Consider the following 22,987-nt stretch of genomic DNA (forward strand, 5'->3'; position numbering starts at 1 on the left):
TTATGATTTGAAATTATCAAGTAATTTTATTTCAACATCAGATACAGTTTCTTCCTTATTTTTTAAACACCCTAAATTCAATATCAACTTCTAATAATTATATTTCTTATATGTGTCATTTAGAATTTGTTCAGTGATTTCTCTGAAGTCCCCAGAGTGGATCTTTTTCCTTAGGGATCATCTTTCTCTATCAGTCAATCATTTTTTTTTTCTCTCATTTAAAAACTAGGAAGAAGGTCGTGGCCAAGGTTTCACTGATGGGATATATCAAGGGAAACAGCTTTTTCAGTGTGATGAAGATTGTGGAGTATTTGTTGCATTGGACAAGCTAGAACTCATAGAAGATGATGACACTGGATTGGAAAGTGATTATGCAGGTCCAGTGGACACAATGCAAGTTGAACTTCCCCCTCTGGAAATAAACTCCAGAGTTTCTTTGAAGCTTGGAGAAACTATAGAATCTGGAACAGTTATATTCTGTGATGTTTTGCCAGGCAAAGAAAGCTTAGGATATTTTGTAGGTGTGGACATGGTAAGAAACTTTTGAATTATGTTATCTTTGTGAATATATCTATTAGTTTTATGACCAATTTAGGTACAAATTAAACACTTTGAATATCTAAAATGGACTAATTTGTAGTAATTTAAAGAACACTTTCTAATTTGTCTTTGGTAAAGGAACATTGATAGGGGACAGGAGTCTAGCTATAGATTTACACTTACTCATTTTTCCTGTTTGAATAAACTGGAATAATGTTTTCAGTCTTTAAATTTGCTCTATAATAGCTGACCAATAAACAGAAAAAACCCCCACTGAAATATATTGCATGATGTCTTATTTTTCTTTATTTTGAAAAGGGTTTTTTTTTTTCTGTAATCTGTGTTTCTCTTTTTGTAATATTTTACTGAATTTAATTGGCTGATCTGATTTTAATGAGTAGTGTGTAAAAGTCATTCCTGGAAAATATCAATACCTGAATAGAGGAAAGGCACATTGCTTTAGAGGAAAAGACAATTAGAGTGTCTTCTTAGGATGTAATTCACTCAAAAGAGGTTTTTTTTTTACTGTGGTAAAATATATGTGACATAAAATTTACCAATTTAACCACCTTAAAGTGACATTGAGTACATTCACATTTTCTGTGCACCCATCACCCCTATTCATCTCCAGCCCAAACTGAAACTCTGTACCTATTAAACAGTAACTCCCTATTACTCACTCCTTTCAGCCAGTATTCTGCTGGTAACCAGAATTCTCTCTGTCTCTGTGAATTTGCTCATTCTAGGTGCTTCATTAAGTGGAATCATACAGTATTTGTCCTTTTGTTTGTGTCACTTATTTTTAATGTTACCTTACAGTCATATTTGTTAATAATGGTTACATCCCAATATGGCAAATTGGACGATACCTGTGGGATTAAGAGAAGGAGAAGAAAAAGTCTTGAGAACATTTTTCTCATAGATTGAAAATTCGGACAAGAATTTGTTAGGTATAATGAAGGAAAATCATGCGGAATTACTAAATACTAGAAAGAGTTGGGAGAGGATGTAATAGCCTTGTACTCACGATGTTTTTAGTGATTATTTTTATCAATTCAGGTACACTTTTTAGTAGAATATGAATGTTCTAGCATAAGTTTCTCTTACGCTGTGCTTGGAAATTCTAGGAAACTCTATTTGATACCCATTAGTTAGACAAACGTTACTATGTTGTTTAGACACTTACTGAACATTTACCATGTGCGAAGTTAGAGCCAGCGTAGAACATGTGGGTCCCTCGGGATAGCTAGAAATAAAGCACATCTTTAAACCATTATTCTTTAAATATTCAGAACTTGCTTAGAGAAGAGACTGTGGGCTGAGTGGAGGGAAGGTTGGAGAAAGAGGGCCACTGGTCATTGGGGTTAGTTTCCTCTTGGTTTAGGTCATTTGGGCCTTAAACTTGGTAAAAGCCATTTAGGCCTGTCGCCCCTTAGATGGCAGTCTAGGGAGCATCTTGTTTACTTGGGGCAGGCTGCCTAGTGATTGCACCACCAGCTTCTCCCCCTGCCTCTGTCTGCCAGTTGGCTTGTGCAAGCATTCATTCCAAACCCCTCTAGTGCACTCCTTGAAAGGAAAGTTCTGGCAAATGCAGTAGTGTTCATCTCCTATTTCTGATGACATTTCGCATGATGTCCATATTGGTGCCCAGGGCAGTTGTCTGACTGGGCCGTCTCTTAATCTGGCTCCGTGAACAGCACTTGTACAGTGCTGTTCGTGGAGTACATTTTTATAATTAATATAAAGATCTCCATTTTGGAGGGAATTCTTGCATACCCATAAAATGACAAAAGAACAATTAAAAAAATAGACTTTCTGTCTACAGAAAGGCACACAGGAATTCAAATCGAATATTTAAGTGCTCAGGGAATGTGAAGTGACTAGAGCAAGCTAGGGTTAATTAGGGGCAGATTTCTGGCTGAAACAGTGTATGATTAATACATCTACCTATGTAGATGGATTGTTATTGTATAGATAAGTATTGTCCAGTGAAATATGACAAATGCTTTTGATCCCTTGCTCATCCATGTGTTTACTATGGCTTGACTGTTCTTGGATCTCATTTGTTGGAGGATCCTTTTATGGAAAATACAGACTTTCATATTTACGTTTTGTTGAGGAGGGTTTTAAAGTTTATTCTATTATTTAATTTCTAGGATAATCCTATTGGCAACTGGGATGGAAGATTTGATGGAGTACAGCTTTGTAGTTTTGCAAGTGTTGAAAGTACAATTCTCTTGCATATCAATGATATCATCCCAGGTATGTTTTCTTTGTGTTTTAAATATTATGAAGGCAGAGCTTCTAAGACATATTTCGTTATGAGGCTGTAAATATAAGCTTCAAGATGCATTTTTGGAACTTGACTTTTATATTATGGAATTGTTATTACATAGACTATCCTTCCTTACCCCCAAATAAAAACAATATTTAAAGATTTGCATTTCTAAAAGTATGTGAGTGTGGGGTAGCATTTATTCATTATTGTTCACTTTTTCATTACGTGTCCCTTCTAAGTGGGTGAAAAAAAACCCCTTTCTGATAATTACAAGGGTCAGAAAATGTAATAAGCTGCCGCCTGTTTGAGTGAGAGCCTGGTTTAAACTAGAAGCCTTTAAGCAGAAGTTGGTCATTTAATATAATCTAATATACTGTGGAGAGGATTCTTGCTGGATGCCCTACGATACCCCTTCCAGTTTTGAGAATGGCGTAATTGATCAGGCTTCATGACTCTGTAGTCAGAAACAGTTCACTCAACTTTTACATCTTAAAAATAATCTTAAGCAACCTTTTATTTTACCCCAAACAAGTAGCACCTAATGGCTGCTGTCAACTAATGGATAAATTCCTATTGATAGAAGCATCAACATCACCTTCTCCCTGCTCTTAGTAGAATTCCAATTATAAGCTAGTCTGTTGGTAGTCATGGAACTAACAGAGGCAATCAGAAGTGGTGATTCTTATTGAGCATCGAAAGTCTGCATTCAGTAGCCACAAATTATGAATCTCTTAATTAGATTGGACATTAATTCTTAATTAGTTTCTACATTCTTGACAAACTTATAAGGTAGGTCTTAATTATCCCCATTTTGCTGATGAAAAACTGGGGCTTAGATAGACATAAGACTGACGAGGATCAAGTAAGATCCTGGTTGATTCTGGTAGAGCCAGAATTCCAATCCAGACTTGTCTGATTATAAAGCTCTGCCCTGTCAGTACCTCCTCACCCCACATCCTGTGTGTACTTAGGATATGAAGCCCTGCATAGAAGAACATGATTCTCAGCCTGACATGTATACTTGGGAATATTGTTTCCATGGAGATGTATTTTGTCTTTAATTCTTTAAAAGCTGAATTTTACTATAGCAAGGATCACAACTGAACAAAATGGTTTTTTTGCTTCCAGCGTTATTTCATTATTGTTGATTTTGACACGTAACACTTTTGAGTTCCCCAAAACTCAAAAGGTCATTTCAGGTCCTCAGTTTCTTTTTTTGTAAAAATGAAGGAGCTAATACTAGGTGATCCTTGAGATGCCTTCTAGCCTGCCCTCTTTGTCCTTCCTGTTTCCCTGTTGGCTTGGCAAGTAATAAATGCTTGTTTTGCTGAGTTAGAAAATGCTTTCTACGTTAGCTTTTAGCCTTACAGCAAGAATACATTTATTTAGTTGGAGGTATGGGATTCAAATGATAGCTTTATTTCGATTTTGCTTTGTAAAACTCTGACATACTTTGTTTTCCTTGACTTCTTTAAAATCAGTTTTTAATTTCTTACACATTGGATTCTTAGCTATTTCTTTGCTTCCCTTCGGAAACAAATGGTTTACATTCAGTGGGAAGCATACATGTGCTTGACATTTTATCTAGTAATATTTAATTTACCTTTTCATGACTGCTTATGGAAAAACACAATTTGTGATCTTATAAATCAAAATACTTTTTAATGTTACAATAAATGCTTATTGTTTAAAAAGCAGTTTTGTAAAAGGTTGTTCCTTCATCAAATATTATTAAAGCCTTACTTAGGCTTCTTTTAGGTGTTGAGGATATAGTAGGAAGCAAAACAGGTAAAAGGTCTTCCCACATGGAGGTTTTATTCTAGTGAGTGAAGACAGACAATAAATAAGACATATGGTCAATTAGATGGTGATTGCATGGAGAATGACAGGCAAGGTGGAAGGGGAGTGCTGGGTTGTGAGGGGTGGGATTTTTCTACTTTATATAGGGTAGTCCCAGTGAGCCTCTCTAATGTGGTGACATTTGAGCTCTTGACATGGAGATTTGAGGGCTTGGCCAGCTTGAGGAATGGCAAGGGGTTCATTGTGGCTTGAACGAGGGAGCGTGATAGGAGAGGTAGTGGAGCTGGACCAGGCAGGGCCAAGTGGGCTGGTGTATGGATTCTTGGCTTTACTCTGAGGGAGATGGGGAGCTCAGGTGGGTTTTGAGTGAAGGACAACTTAACCCTAACTTACATTTTAAAATGATCGCTTTGGCTGTGTGTTAGAAGGCAGAAACGGGGAAATCAGGAGGGGGACTGCTGCAATTTTCCATATGAGAGATAGAGGATGGTGGCTTGCCTTGAGGTGGTGTATTGGGGTGGTATATATTTTATTGTTTAGTTTAGTCTGTTTTTAAACTTAGTATAAACAGAGTCACAGTGATTGTATTCTTTAATGCTTGCATCATTTACTTAAAGTGTATTTTGAGAGTCTTTCCTGTAGATGATGGTATTAGTAGTCTGTTCACCCTCACTGCTTCATAGTATATTTCATTGTGTGAATACTTCATGATTTAATAACCCATTCTAACGTTAATGGATGTTTGGGTTTTGCGTATTTCCGTATCCTCTTCAACACTTGGTACTGATTAATATTTTTGCCAATCTGATGCCTTTGGGAAATGGTATCTCAAGGTGGTTTTAATTTGTAGTTCCCTGATTACAAGTAGGGTTGAATAACTTTTCATATGTTTATGGAACATTTGTGTCTTCTGTTAAATACCTGTTTGTGTCTTTGCTCAGTTTTCTGTTGATTTGTTTGTCTATTTATTGATTTATGAGTTCTCTATTTTAAACTTTTAATAAATATTTTTTCAACATTTTATTATGAAATTTCAAACATACGGAAAAGTTGAAAGAATTTTATACTGAACATCTCTATTCCTACGACCTAGAGTCTACAATTAATATTTTTGTACTTGCTTTATCATCTATTTATCCATCCCTCTATCCATGCACTGATCCACCTTTTTTTTAATGCATTTCAAAATAAGTTACAGACATCAGTACACTTCCTCCTAAATACTTCAGCGCGCATATAATTAACTAGAGATAAGTATTTAGGGTTTTTTTTCCTTTTGAGATAAAAGACATACATGTAATGAAATATACATTGTATCATTTGAGTTTTGACCAATACAAATACCCTTAAGTTTAGTAACTATCAAGTTACTAAAATAATTTTTAATAAGAAATGCATTCACATAGCTCAAATCAAAATAATGAAACAGTATAGGAGGGTATCTTGTTTCCATTCTTATCCCCTCTGCTCCAGTTGCCCCCTCACTCCATTCCTTGCCTGCCACTAGTAACTATTTTTTTAGTTTCTTGTATATCTTTCCAGAGTTTCTTTATACAATATAAATACATAGTCTTTCTTCCCTTTTTAGGCATGAAGCATAGTATTTATGCTCTTCTGAACGGTGCTTTATTCTCTTCACTCTATATCTTGGAGCTCTTTGTGTATCTGAATAGAGAGGTTCTTCTCATTATTTACAGTGTTTATTTTTCCATTGTATTGTGGTTCCATAATTTATTGATTCTTATGGATGGATATTTGGATTGTTTCTAATTTTTTACTATTACAAACAATGCTGCATAGCTTTGTACATATATATTTTCCACGTGTGCTTAGCTTATCTATAGGATAAATTCCCAGAAGTGGGATTGTTTGGTGAAAAGCTGCATGGATTTGTATTGTTCTAGATACTGCTAAACTGCTTTCAGTAGTGGATATAACACTTTATATTCCTACCAGCACAGTGTGAGGGTGATTTATTTTTATTTTTTTATTTTGTTCTTTATTTTTTTATTGAAGTATAGTTGATTTACAATGTTGTGTTTCTGGTGTACAGCAAGGTGATTCAGTTTTACATATATATATATATATATATATATATATATATATATATATATATATATATATATATATACACGCGTGTGTGTGTGTGTTTGTGTGTGTGTACACACACTCAAATTCTTTTCCATTATGGTTTATTACAGGATACTGAATATAGTTCCGTGTGCTATACAGTAGGACCTTGTTGTCTATCTATTTTATACAGTAGTTTGTTTCTGCTAATCCCAAACTCCTTATTTACCCCTTCCCCACCCCCTTTCCCCTTTGGTAACCATAAGTTTGTTTTCTATGTCTGTGAGTCTGTTTCTGTTTTGCAAATAAATTCATTTGTATCATTTTTTAGATTCCACAAATAAGTGGTATCATATATTTGTCTTTGTCTGACTTACTTCACTTAGTATGATAATCTCTAGGTCCATCCATGTTGCTGCAAATGGCATTATTTCATTCTTTTTTATGGCTGAGTAATATTCCATTGTATACATATACCACATCTTCTTTATCCTTTCATCTGTCGATGGACATTTAGGTTGCTTCCATGTCTTGGCTATTGTAAATAGTGCTGCTGTGAATATTGGGGTGCATGTATCTTTTTGAATTAGAGTTTTCTTCAGATATATGCTTAGGAGTGGGATTGCTGGATCATATGGTAGCGCTATTTTTAGTTTTTTTAAAAAATATTTATTTATTTATTTGGTTGCACTGGGTCTTAGTTGCGGGAGGCAGCATGAGGGCTCCTTAGTTGCGGCATGCAGGCTCCTTAGTTGTGGCATGTGAACTGTTAGTTGTGGCATGCATGTGGGATCTAGTTCCCTGACCAGGGATCGAACCCGGGCCCCCTGCATTGGGAGTGTGGAGACTTATCCACTGCACTGCCAGGGAAGTCCCTCTATTTTTAGTTTTTTAAGGAACCTCCACACTGTTTTCCATAGTGGGTGCAACAGTTTACATTCTCACCAACAGCATAGGAGGGTTCCATGAGGGGGATTTTTTATAGCCTTGTCATAAATTTTTTTTCCAATCTGATAGGTGAAGGATATATTTCAGTATAGTTTTAATTTGCATGTCTGTGATGAATGTGGTTGAGCATCCTTTCGTATGATTAAGAGAAATTTGTATTTCTCTTTCTGTGGACTGTTTATACATATTTACTGTCTATTTAAAAAAATTGGATTATCGTTTTTTTTCTTACCAATTTCTTCTTTATGTATTAGGATTGTAAACTCTTTTGAGATATGAGGTGCAAATGTTCCTGTCTCATTTGTCCCCAACCCTCATTTGTCATTAGTTTTTTTAATTGTTTGCTTATCTGATTGTCCTCATTTTTAAACATTGTGATAAAATATATATAATAAGATATACCATTTTAACCATTTTTAAGTGTACAATCAGTGGCATTAAGTATATTTACAATGATGTGCAACCATCACTGCCGTTTCCAGACCTTTTTCATAATCTCAAACAGAAACTCTATACCTATTTAGAAATAGCTCCCCATTTCTCTCTTCCCTCAGCCCCTGGTAACTTCTGTTCTCTACTTTCTGTCTTTATAAGTTTGCCTGTTCTAGATACCTCATGTAAGTGGAATCCATACAATATTTGTCCTTTGTATATAGCTTATTTCACTTAGTTTAATGTCTATTGACTTTGCTTTAGGTGATTTTTGTCACACAGGATTTAAAATTTTTACATAGCTGAATTTATCAAATTTGTTAGAGGCATCTGGATTTTGTCATTCCAAGGTTATAAAGGAATTTCCCCATGTTTTCTTCTAGTACTCTTGTGGTTTTATTTTTTACATTTATATCTTTGATCCATTTTTATTTTATATGATGTATGATGTGAAATATGGATCTAATTTAGTTTCCACCCCCCTGCCCATATAGTTACCCACTTGTCCCAACACCATTTATTGAAAAGTCCATCTTTTTCTTCCTCCTTTGAGATGCCACTTTCATCATACTAAACTCCCACATATACTTCAGTTATTTCTGGACTTCCTATTCTGTCTGTTCATGCTTCAGCACCACATTGTTTTTAATGATTCATTATAATATGTTTTAATAAGAGCCCTAGTCCTGTCTCATTGCTCTTCTGAGTTTTCCTGTTATTCTATATTGTCTTCTAAAAGTTTAATAGTTTTGCTTTTCACATTTAAGTGTATAATACACCTAGATTTTATTTTGTGTAGGATATGAGGTACATATACCCAATTTTCTCTACCATGCTTGCTGGGTATAAATCAAGTTTTAACATATGTATATATGGATCTCTTTCTGTGGTCTACTCTTTTTCTACGTTAAGACCTCTAGGCGTTTATCATCATAGCTTTAGAAGAAGTCTTACAGCTGTAAGAGTACATTTCCCTTCTTGTTGTTTTTTTTTTTTTGATAACTAAACAGATTTATTAAAATTAATAACCAGGTGTTTTAATTGACATCAGAAGAGCAAAACAATAAACCCTGAGCTTGTTCTTTTTCTTAATGAGTGTCTTGGCTGTGATTGACCTTTGACTCTTCACTGTAAATTTAACAGTCAGCTTATCAAATACTATGAGAGTTCCATTGGGATTTTGATTGGAATTGCAGTTAAGCTGTGGAATAATTTGAGGAAAATTGACATTTCTATTATATTGAAACTTCTAATACATGAACAATGTATAGCCTTTCATTTGTTTAATCTCTTTTTAGTAAAATTTTATAATTTTCTCCATTTCTTGCATGTATTCTGATACATTATAAAGTAAAACATATTTTCTAATAGTTTTTTGGTGATAAGTAGAAATATAGTCTACTTATAAAAACAGTTGTATTGAGATCTAATTCACATACCATATAATTCACTAGTTTAAGCCACACAATTCAGTGTATTGTAGTGTATTTACAGATACGTATAGTTATCACAACAGTCAATTGGAGAACATTTTCATCAACTCAAAAAGGAACCCTGTACCTTTTAGCTATAACTCCATTATCCCTTCGTCCTCCTCAGTCCTAAGCAACCATCAGTCTACTTTCTGTCTGTGTATGTTTGCCTGTTATAGACATTTCATATAAATAGAATAATATAATCTGTGCTCTTTTGTGACTGACTTCTTTCACTTAGCATAATGTTTTCAAGGTTCATCCATGTTGTAGCATATATCAGTACTTCATTCTTTTTTATGCCTGAATAATATTCCATTGTAATAATATACCACATTTTTTTTATCCATTCATCTGTTGATGACACTTGGGTTCCCTCCATCTTTTGGCTATAATGTATAATGCTGCTACAAATATTCGTGTACAGGTTTTTGTGTGGATGTATGCTTTCATTTCTCCTGGGTATATATCTAGGAATGGAATTGCTGGGTCATATGGTAGCTCATGTTTAATCATTTATGGAACTGCCAGACTGTTTTCCAAAGTGGCTGCACCATTTCGCATTTTACAGCGGTGTATGAGAATTCTGATTTCTTCATCTTTTTGTTGTTATTTGACTTTCTGTTGTTATTTGACTAGCCATCCTAGTGGGTGTGAAGTAGTATCTCAGATGACTTTTGTGTGCTGAGTTTTGTTATAAACAATCTTATTAAAATCTTTATTCACAGTTTATCTGTAGATTACTTTTTTAGTAGCAAGTCATTATCATCTGCAAATACTGTTTTACCTCTTCCTTCTAATCCTTCTATCTTTCATTTTTAAAATATGGTTTTGTTATCCTGGTGTCCCTGTAAGTATAATATTGGATAGAAGTGGTGATAGCAGGCATCTTGGCCTTGCTCCTGATCTTAAAGTGAATGCTTTCAGCATTGCACTATGAAGTATGATGTTCATCATAGGATTTTATTGTTGTTGCTGTCATTTATCAGGTTATAGAAGTTACCCACTGTTCCCCATTGTCAAAGTGTTCTATCATGAGTGGATATTGAATTTTATCAAACTTTTTTCTTTATCTATTGAGATAGTCCTATGTTTCTTTTCTTTTGATCTGCTAATTTTCTAATATTAAATTAGCCTTACATTCCTGATATAAGTCCAGTTTTATCATGTGTCATGCATTGCTTGGTCCAGTTTGCTAATTTTTCCATGTTTCAAAATTAAAGAACACATTTGCATTGCATGTTTAAAAATTTTTTTACATAATGCCCTGGAATGGGCTTGCCTCAGGAAGGGCCTGTTCCTTGGAAAGTGTTGGGGTAAAATTTAAAAAAAATTTTTTTTAATGCATGTGTTTAAATTAAAAAACATTTTTGTTTGGTAAAGTACATATGGCATAAACTTACCATCTTGACCATTTTTACAGGTACAGTTCAGTGGTATTAAACACATTCATAATTTTGTATAACAGTCATCACCATCTGCCTCCTTAATGCTTTTCATCTTGTAAAACTCTGTACCCATTAAGCAGTAAATGCCCATCTCTCCCCTACCCTCAGCCTCTGGCAACTGCGGTTCTATTTCCTGTCTCTATGATTTGGATTACTCTAAGTACTTCATTTAAGTGGAATTGTACACTATTTCTTTTTTAATGATTAGCCACTCCACCCCGCCACTCCTTGGTAACCACCACTCTACTCTCTGTTTTTCTGAGTTTGTCCTTTTCAGATTCCACATATAAATGAGATCATACAGTATTTGCCTTTTTCTTCATAAAATTAAAAATAGAATTACCCTACAATCCAACAAGCCCACTTCTGGATGTATATCCAAAGGAAATGAAAACAGGATCTCAAAAAGATGTCTGCACTCCCATATGCATTACAACATTATTTACAGTAGCCAAGATATGGAAACAACCAAAATGTCCATCAATGGATAAATGGATAAAGAAGATGTTGTGGAATATTATTTGACCATGAGAAAGAAGGAAATCCTGCCATTTATGACAATGTGGTTGGACTGTGAGGGCATTATGCTAAGTGAAATAAGGCAGACAGAGAAAAAGAATCTTGCCAGAGGATTCTCACTTTCATTTATTCAAAAAACCATCTTCTGGATTTCTTAATCCTTTCTAGATATATTGATTTTCTGTTTCAGTAATTTTAAAAATTATTTTTTCTTTGACTTTTTGTGGATTTATTCTATTTTTTTCTAAACTGTTTAGTTTGAATGCTTAGCTTGTTAATTTTTAGTCTTTTTTTCTAGTGTAAAGCATCTAAGGCTATAGATTCTATGTACCCAACTACCTACATTCCATAACATTTGATATATAGTTATGTTGTTACCATTAAATTTGAAGTGTTTTGTAATTTCCTTCATGATTTTTTTAATGTAATTCATCAACTATTTTAAAATGTACTTTAAAATTTTTCAGGTGTCTGTTTTTATCGTTATTAATTTTCAATTTGATTGATATGGTGAGAGAATATGATACTAATCCTTTGACATTTGTTGAGGCTGGCTTTATGGCCTAGTATGTGATCAATTTTCAGCAATGTTCTGTGTGTACTTGAAAAGAATGTGTTTTCTTCAATTGGAGTTGCATGTAGTTCATGCATATTTTATATGTCCCTTAGGTCAAGCTAATTTATTATGCTATTCAAATTTTATGTATCATTACTGAGTTTTTAATTGTGAGGTCTAACAGTTACTGAACAAGGTATATTAAAACATCCCCCTGTGATGATGGATTTGTTAATTTCTTCTTAAGTCTATAAGTGTTTGCTTTAATTCTGAAATTGTTAATTTGCTGCATACAAGTTTAGAATTTTTAGGTACCTAGAATTTAGAATTGTTGTATCTTCTAAGTGATTTCTCATTATGTGGTGACTGCCTCCATCTCCAGTAATTTCTTTTCTTTTTTTTTTTTTTTTTTTGCCTTAAATTCTGTTTTGTATGATATAGATAGGTTTTCTTTTGGTTAGTATTTTCCAGGTATGTCTCTTTTTCATCATTTATGTTTTAGTTATGTCTCTTATAACCGCATATAGTTGGTTTCTTAATATAGTTTGACAATTTTTATATTCTAACTGAAGATTTTAATCTATTAATAGTTATCATTGCTGACAATTGGATTTATTTCTACCATCTTGTGTGTTTTCTATTTGTCCTACTTTGTCTGCCCTATCCCCAATGTGTTCTTTTGGATTGAGATGTTTCCCCCCGCCCCACCTTCTTTACTCCATTTTTCCACTCTATCCCACTTGTTTATTTTTAGGCAGTATGTCATTTAAAAAAAAAATCCATTCTGATGATCTCTGTCTTTTTGTTGTTGTGTTTAATCTATTAACACTTAAAGTAATTTTTGTTTTTTATGTTTTCTATTTGTCCCTCTGTTTTTCATTCTTCTTACAGTCATTTTCTACCTTTTTGGTAGATTATTTGAAAAATTTTAAGAATTATATGTTAATTAATCTATTGGTTTTTAAGCTATATTTCATTGTAATATTGCTTTTAGTGGTTTCTCCAGGGATTATAGTATATATCCTTAATGTTTTAGTTTAGTTCGGGTTAATATTGTGCCAATTATATACATCAGTTTAAGGTGTAGAAACCTTGTAACCATGTAAATCTAGTTACCTCTTCTTCATTATTTATGCTATTAATTGTCATGTACATTACATCTATGTACTTTAAAAATGCACAAGGAAATGTTATATTTTTTGTTGAAATAATCATTTACATGTTAAAGAATTAAAAGATCTGTGCATCTATTTATCATTTTCCTTCATCCTGAAGAACTTCTTGTGGTGTTTGTTGAAGTGAAGTCTTCTAGAAATGAATTTCTCTTAATTTTCTTTGTCTGAGAATATCTTTATCTTGCCTTCATATTTGAAGGATATTTTGGGTATATATAGAACTCTGCTTTAAAGTTGGTTTTCTGTGATTTTCTGGGCTTCATAGTTTCTGATGAAAAGTCATCAGCAGCTTGAATCATTGTGACCCTGTATGTAATGTAATATGTTGTTTTTCTCTGGGTGCTTTGAAGACTTTATATTTGGCTTACAGCATTTAACTATGATGTGCCTAGCATGATTTTCTTCATCTTTATCCTGGTTGGCATTTGCTAAACTTCTTGGATATGTAAATTTATATTTTTTAACAAAGTAGGAAACGTCTAGCCATTTTTCTTTTCCTTCAAATGTTTTTTCTGTTCCTTTCAGTGTTCTCTATTTCTGTACCTTCAGTTGGATATATGTCAAAATTTTTGGTATTGTCCCTTATCCTTAAGATTCTGTTAATATTTTTTCAAATTTTAGTCCCTCTGTTCTTTAGATAATTCTATTGTTCTACCTTCAGTTTTATTCACTTCCCCCTCTTTTGTCCGCATTGTGCTTTTAACACATCCAATACATTATTTTTTGAGATATTGTATTTTTAAGTTTTGAAAAGTATTTTAAGACTTTCCATCCAGTTCCTTTTTTTGTTTCTCTAGTTTTTATTTCTCTGATGAGATATTCCTATCTTCTTCTTCACTGTAAGCATATTTTTCTTTACTTCATTAAGCATAGTTATAATAGCCTCTTTACAATTCTTTTCTGCCAATTACAACATCAGAATCATCCGTGCATTGGTATCCATTGCAGTTTTTTCTTTTGAGACTGTCACAGTTTACTGTGTTTTTTTTTTTGGTATGTTAAGCAATTTTTAAAGTTTTTTGTTTTGTTTTGTTTTACTTTTACTTTTAGCATTAGTACAAAACCTTCATAAGAAGGTCATTTTAGTTGTAAGCCAGTAGTTCTCCACCTGTGGTGATTTTGCCCCTGGAAGACATTTTGCAATGTCTGGAGACGTTTTTGATCATCGCATCTGGGGTAGGAGTACTGCTTGAATCTAGGGGATAGAGACAGAGATGCTGCTAGACATCCTACAGTGCAGCAAGCAGCCCTCCACAAAAAAAGATCTGCTCCGAAATGTTAGCCTTGCCGAGGTTGAGAAGCCCTGTCCTAATAAGCAAATTCTGTGAGTTATGCTAATTTCATAATGTTAAATTGCTGGATAGCTAAGGGGAATCCCTTGTAAAATCAATTTTCTTTCATTATTTATTCTTACAGGGATAATCAACTCTATGCTAATATTGTCTCACCAGAACCACATGGATAAATGTAATTTAACTTGTCTTACCAAATCAAATATCTCTGTGGGTATTTCTTTTTCTTTCTTTCTTCCCCTTTTTTTTTTTTAAATGTCCAAAGGGTACTTTTGAAAGCTCAAAACCTTATTAGTATAATCATCCTTTTTACCTACCTTAATTGAATTTCTTTGAATTTTCCGTTTTACAACTAAATATAATTCATTATATCAAGTAAGTTGGGAGGCTGGGGAAATCATTAGTTCAGTATTATAATTTAAGAAAGAAAAAGATACGTGAAATATGAGGTTGGCTTATTTATAATTGATTGTGTTTTTCTCAGTTTGCCGTAGAATAAAGATTTGAAATGCCCCCACCCCCTTTTTTTCAAACTCCAGAGCTGTATTTCTTTCTGTATACTTTTTCCATATCTCGATTTGGTTTGAAATGTAAATGATCTTGGGTTCTACAGTAGCACTTAAGAAGAAAAGAAAAGAAAAAGCTACCATTTCTATTTTTCATGTGATGGAATTATATATAACCTCACAAAGAATTCATCTTTAGTAGTATTTATCTTCAAAAACATTTACAATTATATTTCATTTAAATAGTGATGTAGGATTAAAATAATCAAAATTAGTTACATGAATCTCTTAGGAATCACTTGTCAGGCAAACTTTGATCTTATAGATCAGTGACTATCATTGTCATTGTTACTGGCTCTCAGAGCAGTGACAGGCAAGGCAAAGAATGCTTTTTTTTTTCTTTTAAACCTTCCTTTTCATAAACCATGAATAGAAGATAATTAGGAATGATACCAGCTTTTATTACATAATACACCAATTATACTTTTTTGCCAACAAAATAAAGCCTGCAAATAAGCTTTAAAAAGCAAAGTTGTCTAAACAAAAATTAATTTCATTTATTTAAATTAAATAGGTCTTCATCTATATTTCATGTCATCATTAACAGCCATTTCTTGAGAAAGAAGAAAATAGTCATAATCTCATTTAGTTTCTTGGTTTTTTTCTTGCCCTATTACCTTCACCCATAGGAAAAAATTATTTACAGCATTAAAAAAATTTTTTTGGAAGCAGTTGAACAGTTGATGAGATTAGGAAAGAATTCATCCTATTCAGTTGCTTATTACAGTAGGCTTCTGAAGAATACCATTGACTAAAAATGCAGGAGTCTTCAACCTGTTAAGAGTTTTTCCTCTCTTTGTTACTGTTTTATTTATTTTTATTTTTTAATTAATTTATTTGTTTTTGGCTGCATTGGGTCTTCGTTGCTGTGCACGGCCTTTCTCTAGTTGTGGCGAGCCGGGGCTACTGTTCATTGCGGTGTGTGGACTTCTCATTGTGGTGGCTTCTCTTGTGGTGGAGCATGGACTCTAGGCATGCGGGCTTCAGTAGTTGTAGCACACGGGCCCTAGAGAGTGCGGGCTTCAGTAGTTGCGGCGTGTGGGCTCAGTAGTTGTGGTGCGCAGGCTCTAGAGTGCAGGCTCAGTAGTTGCAGCACACTGGCTTAGTTGCTTGGCGGCATGTGGGATCTTCCTGGACCAGGGATGGAACCCGTGTCCCCTGCATTGGCGGGCAGATTCTTAACCACTGCGCCACCAGGGAAGTCCCATTTGTTACTGTTTTAAATATTAAAAACCTCTAACATGTCTAATTCGACATTATATTCAGGTTCTTAAACCTGTTGTGATGAAGCATATCAATTAGTGCCTCCCCTAAATTTCTGCTTTTTTTAGTCCAATCTGTATTGTCTTTTTTAGTTTGGGGAGTTAGGAATGTAATACTAATTTTATTTTTTAGATTATGTAGTACATTCATGTTCGCACAGAATTTTCAAAGGGTGTATGAGACCTTTTCCTCCTAGCATTGCCCCCCAACTACCTAATTATCTTCTGTATCCTTCTTGATTAATTCGTTTCTTTGTTGTTCAGTGTTTGCATATTTTATACACTTTTTTGTACCTTCTTTTTATAATCTTAACAATTTTAGTGAGTTTTAATTGACATATAGTAAACTGCGCATATTTTAATTATATAGTTTGTTATGTTTTAATGAATGTGTAGACCCGTGAGACCTTTACCGCAGTCAAGATAGTGAGCATGTCCATCACCCCAAGGTATGCCCCTTGTGTTTGCTTCCTTCCACTCTGTGTGTCCCATCCTCCAAAATCTAGGCAACCATTGATCTTTTTTCTGTCAGTATACATTTGTTCACATTTTCCTAGAATTTCATATAAATGGAGTAACTCAGAATGTATTCTTTTTTTTTTTTTTTTTTTGGGTCTGACTTATTTCATTCAACGTAATTATTTGTTGACTCATCCACATGTCCCTTTTGTTGCTGAGAAGTATTCTATTCTATAGTGAGAAATAATACATATATATATTATATATGTATAATATATATTATATATGTATAATATATATTATATATGTATAATATATATTATATATATTATATGTGTGTATAATATATATATATATATTATATATAAATGTATAATATATATATGTCTCTGCCCCTGAGTCTTGCTCATGTTTGGTCGTTGACCCAGGTTCCTGACACAGAGCTCCTAAAATCCTTTGGAATTTTCTGGGTGATAGAAGTGTCTTTTGTTCTTATGAGGTGATTCTTAGTGGGCTCCTGGGTGGAGGGCTGGTCACTACAGAGACCAAGCCATGATTAGAACTTTCAGCCACAGCTCCATCCCCTGGAGAGGGGAGAGGAGCTGGAAATTGAGTTAATAATCAAGCATGCCTATCTGATGAAGTCTCCATAAACATTCCCAAAGTATGGGGTTTTGAGAGCTTGCAGGTTACTGCAAAGCTTACGGTCTTTTGGGACTGAGCCCTTAACTTGTGGGATTTGCTGCTAACCCCAGGTGGATAGCGTCAGAACCAAATTGAATTGTAGGACACCCAGCTGGTGTCACAGCTTAGTGTGGGAAAACTCCTCACACATTTGGTGGCCAGAAGTGTCAAAATTGTTGTGAGCATGAGAGCAAAGGAAAAGACAGTGTGTTTTCCCTATAAGCATAAGGATATACCAGTTTGTTTTTTCATTCACTTGTTGGTGGATATTTGGCTTGTTTCTATTTAGTTTGTGGCTATTATGAATAATGCTGCTATGAAAATTCACGTATAAGTCTTCGTATGGACATAGGTATTCATTTCTCTTGGGTAAATACCCAGATGTGGAATGGCTGGTACTATTGTAGGTGATTGTTGAACTTTAAAAACAAAACAAAACAAAACAAAACAAGACAACAGCAACTTGCCAAACAGTCTTTCCAAAGTGGTTATACTATTTTACATTCTCAGCAGCAGTGTGTGAGAATCCCAGTTTTTGCATGTCCCTGCCAGCGCTTGGTATGGTCAGTCTTATAAATTTTAGCTATTCTAATAGCTATATAGTGGCATCTAGTTGTAGCTTTAACTTTTATTTTCCTGATGGCCAGTGATGCTGAACATCTTTTTATGTGCTTATTTGTCATCTGTGTATCTTCCTTGGTGGAGTATCTGTGCAAATCTTTGGCCAATTTCTTGTTAATTTATTTTTATTATTGGGTTTTGAGAATTCTTATAAATCTGAATATAAGCCCTTTGTCAGATATATGATTTAAAAATATTTGAGGTTATTATATATTTGCATGCAGTTGTAATAAATAATACAGAGAGATCTTGTGTACCCCTTACACAGTTTTCCCCAAAGGAACATCTTATACAACTACAGTGTAAGATCACAACCAGGGTGTTGACATTGATATGGTCAATATACAGAACATTCCCATTACCACAAGGATACTTCATGTTGCCTTTTTATTGTCACACTGCCCGTCTTGTCCCCAACCTCTCCTTAACCCTGGCATCCACTAATTTGTTCTTCATTTCTACAATTCTGTCTTTTCAAGAATCCTTTTGAGATTGGCTTTTTTCACTCAGCATAATTCTCTAGAGATTCATCCATGTTGTGTGTATCACTGGTTTATTCCTTTTTATTGCTAAGGTATAGTCCATGTTGTGGCTATACCACTATTTGTTTAACAGTTTTCCCATTGAAGGGCATCTGATTTGTTTCCAGTTTTTAGCTGTTACAAATAATGCTTATAAACATTTGTGTAGAGTGAACACAAGTGAACATAAGTCTTCATTTCTCTGGTATAAATGTCCAGGTGTGCAACTTCTGGTCATGTGGTATTTGCATGCTTTTTAAGAAACTGCCACACTTTCCCAGAGTGGCTGTACCATTTTACATTACCATCAACAATCTATGAGTGATCCAGTTTTTCCACATCCTCACCACCGTTTGGTATTGTCACTATTTTTTATTTGAGCCATTCTGAGATGTGTGTAGTCATATCTCACTACGGTTTTAATTGAATTTCCCTGATAGCTCATGGTGTTGAATATCTATTTTCATGTACTGATTGCCATTTATGTATCTTCTTTAGTGAATTTTGTTTTCATCTCTTTTGCCCATGTTTTCATTGGATTATTTGCTTTTTTACTGTTGAATTTTGAGAATTTTTTATATATCCTAGACACTAGTCCTTTGTTGGATATGTGGTTTGCAAATATTTTTTTTCCCAGTCTGTAGCTTATCTCTTCATCCTCTTAACAGAGTCTTTCACAAAGCAAAATATTTCGATTTTTATGGAGCCTAGTGTTTCTGGCTGTTTTTGTATTTCTTCTCTGTTCCCTTCTTCTCCTGCTCTCTTCCTTTGTGGTTTGATGACTTTGTTTAGTGGTATGCTAATATTCCTTTCTCTTTATCTTTTATGTAAAAATTTTTCTATTTTTCATTTTTTTCCTAAGTGTGTTTGTAATTGCTTATTGAAACATTTTTATCATGATTGCTTTACAGTTCTTTGTCAGATGATTCTAACATCTCTGTCATCTCAGTGTTGGCATTTATTGACTGTCTTTTAAAATTCTTTTTGGCATCTTCCTGGTTCTTGGTATGATGAGTGATTTTTATTTGAAACTTGGACAGTTGGGTATTATATTCTGAGGTTCTAGATCATATTTAAACTTTGTTTTTGCCGCTTCAGGGGGTGTGTGTCACCTCATTATTGTCAGGTGGAGGCAGAAGTCCAGATTCCCTGCTTGGCCTTTGTTGGAGTGGGTGTGGCCACTGTGTTTGGCTGCAATAGAGTGATTATTGTCTAAAAGTTTCTGTCTTACTAGGGTTTGTCTTTTCTCATTCTTTGACTAATGAGAGGATACCTTTGTTGGGAGTTTCTTTTGTCTCTCCCCATTGGCATTTCCAGGTTGCTGCCTTCTTCAGCTCTAAGTCTGGGATATATGAGGCAATAAGAAAACCCAGGGAAATCTCGTGTAACTCCTTAGGTCCTGTGCTCCCTAGCTGATCTGCCTTCTCCTCTTTGCCTTTCAGAGGTTTCTCAGTTTTGTTTTATATGTTACATCCAGAGTTTTTAGCTGTACTTATCAGAAGGAATAGGAAAAAGTATACCAACTTATCTTCCCAGAAAAGTAAATTGCACCTTTTTAAAAAAAAGCTAACAGTAGATCGATCATAGGGATCATTTTATATTAGTACATAAATTGCATACTTAATCTTTTGCTTAAATTATTGCATTGTATTTCATTTTATAAATGTATCAGTTTTTTGAAACCAGTCCCCTACTGATGGGCATTAAGGCTGTTTTCAGTCTTTTGCTATTATAAACAATGCTTCAGTGAGTAATGTCATATGTATGTTTCAGTTTGCATGTATCCAGTATAGCTAAAAGATTACTTATGTGTTCATTTGATAGAAGAGTCACTTTGTCTGGAAGAAAATTAGAGTATTTCATTTTAGACAGATCTAATTGTGAAAAAGTCACTGCTTGTATGATACATGCTTACCTCTACCTTCCTATAACTTCCCTCATTGATTCTAGTTCTAACTGGGGATGAAGTTAGGACAAATCCAGCCCCTCTTCCTTGTAGCAACCCTCAGATATTCAAAGATGAGTGTCCTTGACACCTACATCTTCTGTTCTCCAGCCTAAATAGTTTGAGTCATTTTAGCTATTTCTCATATGGCATGCCTTCCAGATACTCTGAATAAGACCTGGTTTGTTAAAGACACCTTCACACTTGGACACCTAGAGGGGAACAGAATACCGTAGTCTGTATGTAGGCTAATTATTGCAATAGAACAGGACTTTGGCAGAAAAGATTTTGGGACAGCCCTGTCACAGTTTGAATTATATTCCCAGAGACACGGTAATGCCGTCCTTGCATGGAGTTGGTAGTATTTCTTGACTAAATGAATGCACTTATAAACTAATGAATTCATGATTCCTGAACTTACGCTTGACTTAAATCCCCAATTTTGTTCACATGTACTTCTGCTTCTGATCTATATTTGTATGGTTGATTTGGGGGACATATGGCAGGACTTTACATTTGTCCCTGTTTAACTTCATGTCGTTAGAGCTATCCAGTCTTCCATTTTCAGATCATTTTGGATACTAATTCTGTCCTTTCGTGTTTTGTCTCTCTCAATATCATGTCACCTGTAGATTTTTCTTGTGTGCCATCAATATACTTTTCTGGGTATTTAAATGGGATATATTATACTCATATTTACATTAAAATATTTATAAGATCTTAAAAAAAAGATAACTTCCTGGAAGTAGACTTGCTGGGTCAAAGGGTGTGTGTACTTTACACTTTGATAGATAATGCTAAGTGGCCTTCTGTAGAGATTGTCAGCCTGAATTACCATGAATGTTGTCTGTATAGGCAGGACTCCTCTCCTATGAGACAATTAGAGCCCAAAAGGTTATTTTGAAGCACTAGATCACAGTGTGCAACCCTGATGTTATCTCTGCGGACCTTCCGGGATTTCTTGAACAATTTTTCATATAAAATTGTCTAAAATATAAGGAAAATATTTATTTTGATCAGTAGTCTCACCGTAAGGAGATTTTTGCATTGTTGTTGTGTATAGTATGTCTGGTATTGGGTTTTATAATTCTTCATTCTACCCAAGTAAACTTACATTTTCTTCAGTAGATTTCTCCATGGATATTAATTTCTCATTTGGGTTTGAATTATGCTCTTGTGGCTGATGACGTTAAGCAGTACATCAGTTAAGCAATTTTTCTCAATTTAGTGGGTCATTCAAATTCACAGACATTTCTTGTGGTTTGTTATTGTTCACTGGTTTATTGTTACGATTTCCAACCCAAGTTTCTTCCAGGGATTTTTCTTTTTCTGATTAAATCAATAAGAGTGATGGGCAGGCTGCTAATTTTATCATCTTGAATGCACTCCTGCTGTGTATATATAATGGGTACTTTTGGCTTCATTTCTTTTCTCAACACAGTGTCCATGTTGTTGTGTATATCAGTTGTTTCTTCTTTTTTTATTGCTATGTAATATTCCATTGCATGAACAGATCACAGTTTGTTTATCCATTCTCCTGTAGAATGCATTGTTCCAGCTTTTGGTTATTACAGATAAGGCTGCTATGAACATTTTATACATGCCGTTTGGCGGACATGTCTTGCTATCTCTTTTAATATCTTTTAATCAGGATTGTTTTAATCTCACAAAATTGCCTGCCAGATTTATTCCTTACTTTGTTTACTTTCTCATACTTGCCTTTTCCTGAGATGGTAATCTCTTAAAATTCATTTAAGATAGAAGGCTTTGATTTTGGATCATGAATATAGTTGTGATAAAGAAAGAAGAATTAGTTGGTATGTAACTGCTGGAGGGCAAGTCAGATATGGCATGTGACCCTTTATCTGCATAGAATTCTGCAGGACTGTCCTGTTCCTCCGAGTTGATATTTGAGCGCCTACCTCCCCCGTGACAAAGTCTTTGGCAGAAGAGAACCACCATTTCCAGCTCCAGTGCCCTGCATATTCCTAACCCTTGGAGCTCTCCCCTAGCATCACCAGCAGAGTTGTCCCCCACCGGCTCCTCCGTTGGGCCTTTTGGTACTGCCAGGCGGCCTTAGTTAAGACCATTTTCTGCCTTTATTATAATCACCGCTAACTGTATAATGTATATAGATTATGGTATACATGTGAATATCTTTTCAAAATGTACTTACATGCAATTAATTACAGTTAATACTGGGAGTTAGTTTTCTTTCGTCAATTTATATGCTGTAATTTGGAAACTTTTGCCAGTGACTAAGAAGTTTTACCTTTCACAGTAACTCTCACATGTGGTATTTAGAGATATTTGAATGGTAACATCATAAAAATATTGGTAAATAGCCTTTCATTTACTATATCACTTGGTTAAACACATGCTTATTCAGTATTCATATT

The 22,987-nt window shown here is 34.4% G+C and overlaps 1 protein-coding gene and 1 long non-coding RNA gene across 10 annotated transcripts in view; one reads left to right on the forward strand and one right to left on the reverse strand.

The window, feature by feature from the left end:
* LOC309648989 overlaps positions 1 to 22,987 on the reverse strand; it is a 1,142,769-nt gene that overhangs the window by 200,591 nt on the left and 919,191 nt on the right. The gene's annotated exons all lie outside the window — the stretch shown is intronic.
* The window catches only part of CYLD (CYLD lysine 63 deubiquitinase), a 58,971-nt gene that overhangs the window by 8,008 nt on the left and 27,976 nt on the right, over positions 1 to 22,987 (forward strand). For all 9 annotated transcript variants that reach the window (XM_082437065.1, XM_082437071.1, XM_082437064.1 and 6 more), the window contains 2 exons: positions 230 to 532; positions 2,697 to 2,802. In XM_082437065.1, coding sequence (XP_082293191.1) covers positions 230 to 532; positions 2,697 to 2,802 — 409 coding nt within the window. The remainder of the gene's footprint in view (positions 1 to 229; positions 533 to 2,696; positions 2,803 to 22,987) is intronic.

The sequence above is a fragment of the Balaenoptera physalus genome, assembly GCF_965194825.1.
Source record: "Balaenoptera physalus genome assembly, chromosome: 19".
Taxonomy (NCBI): domain Eukaryota; kingdom Metazoa; phylum Chordata; class Mammalia; order Artiodactyla; family Balaenopteridae; genus Balaenoptera; species Balaenoptera physalus.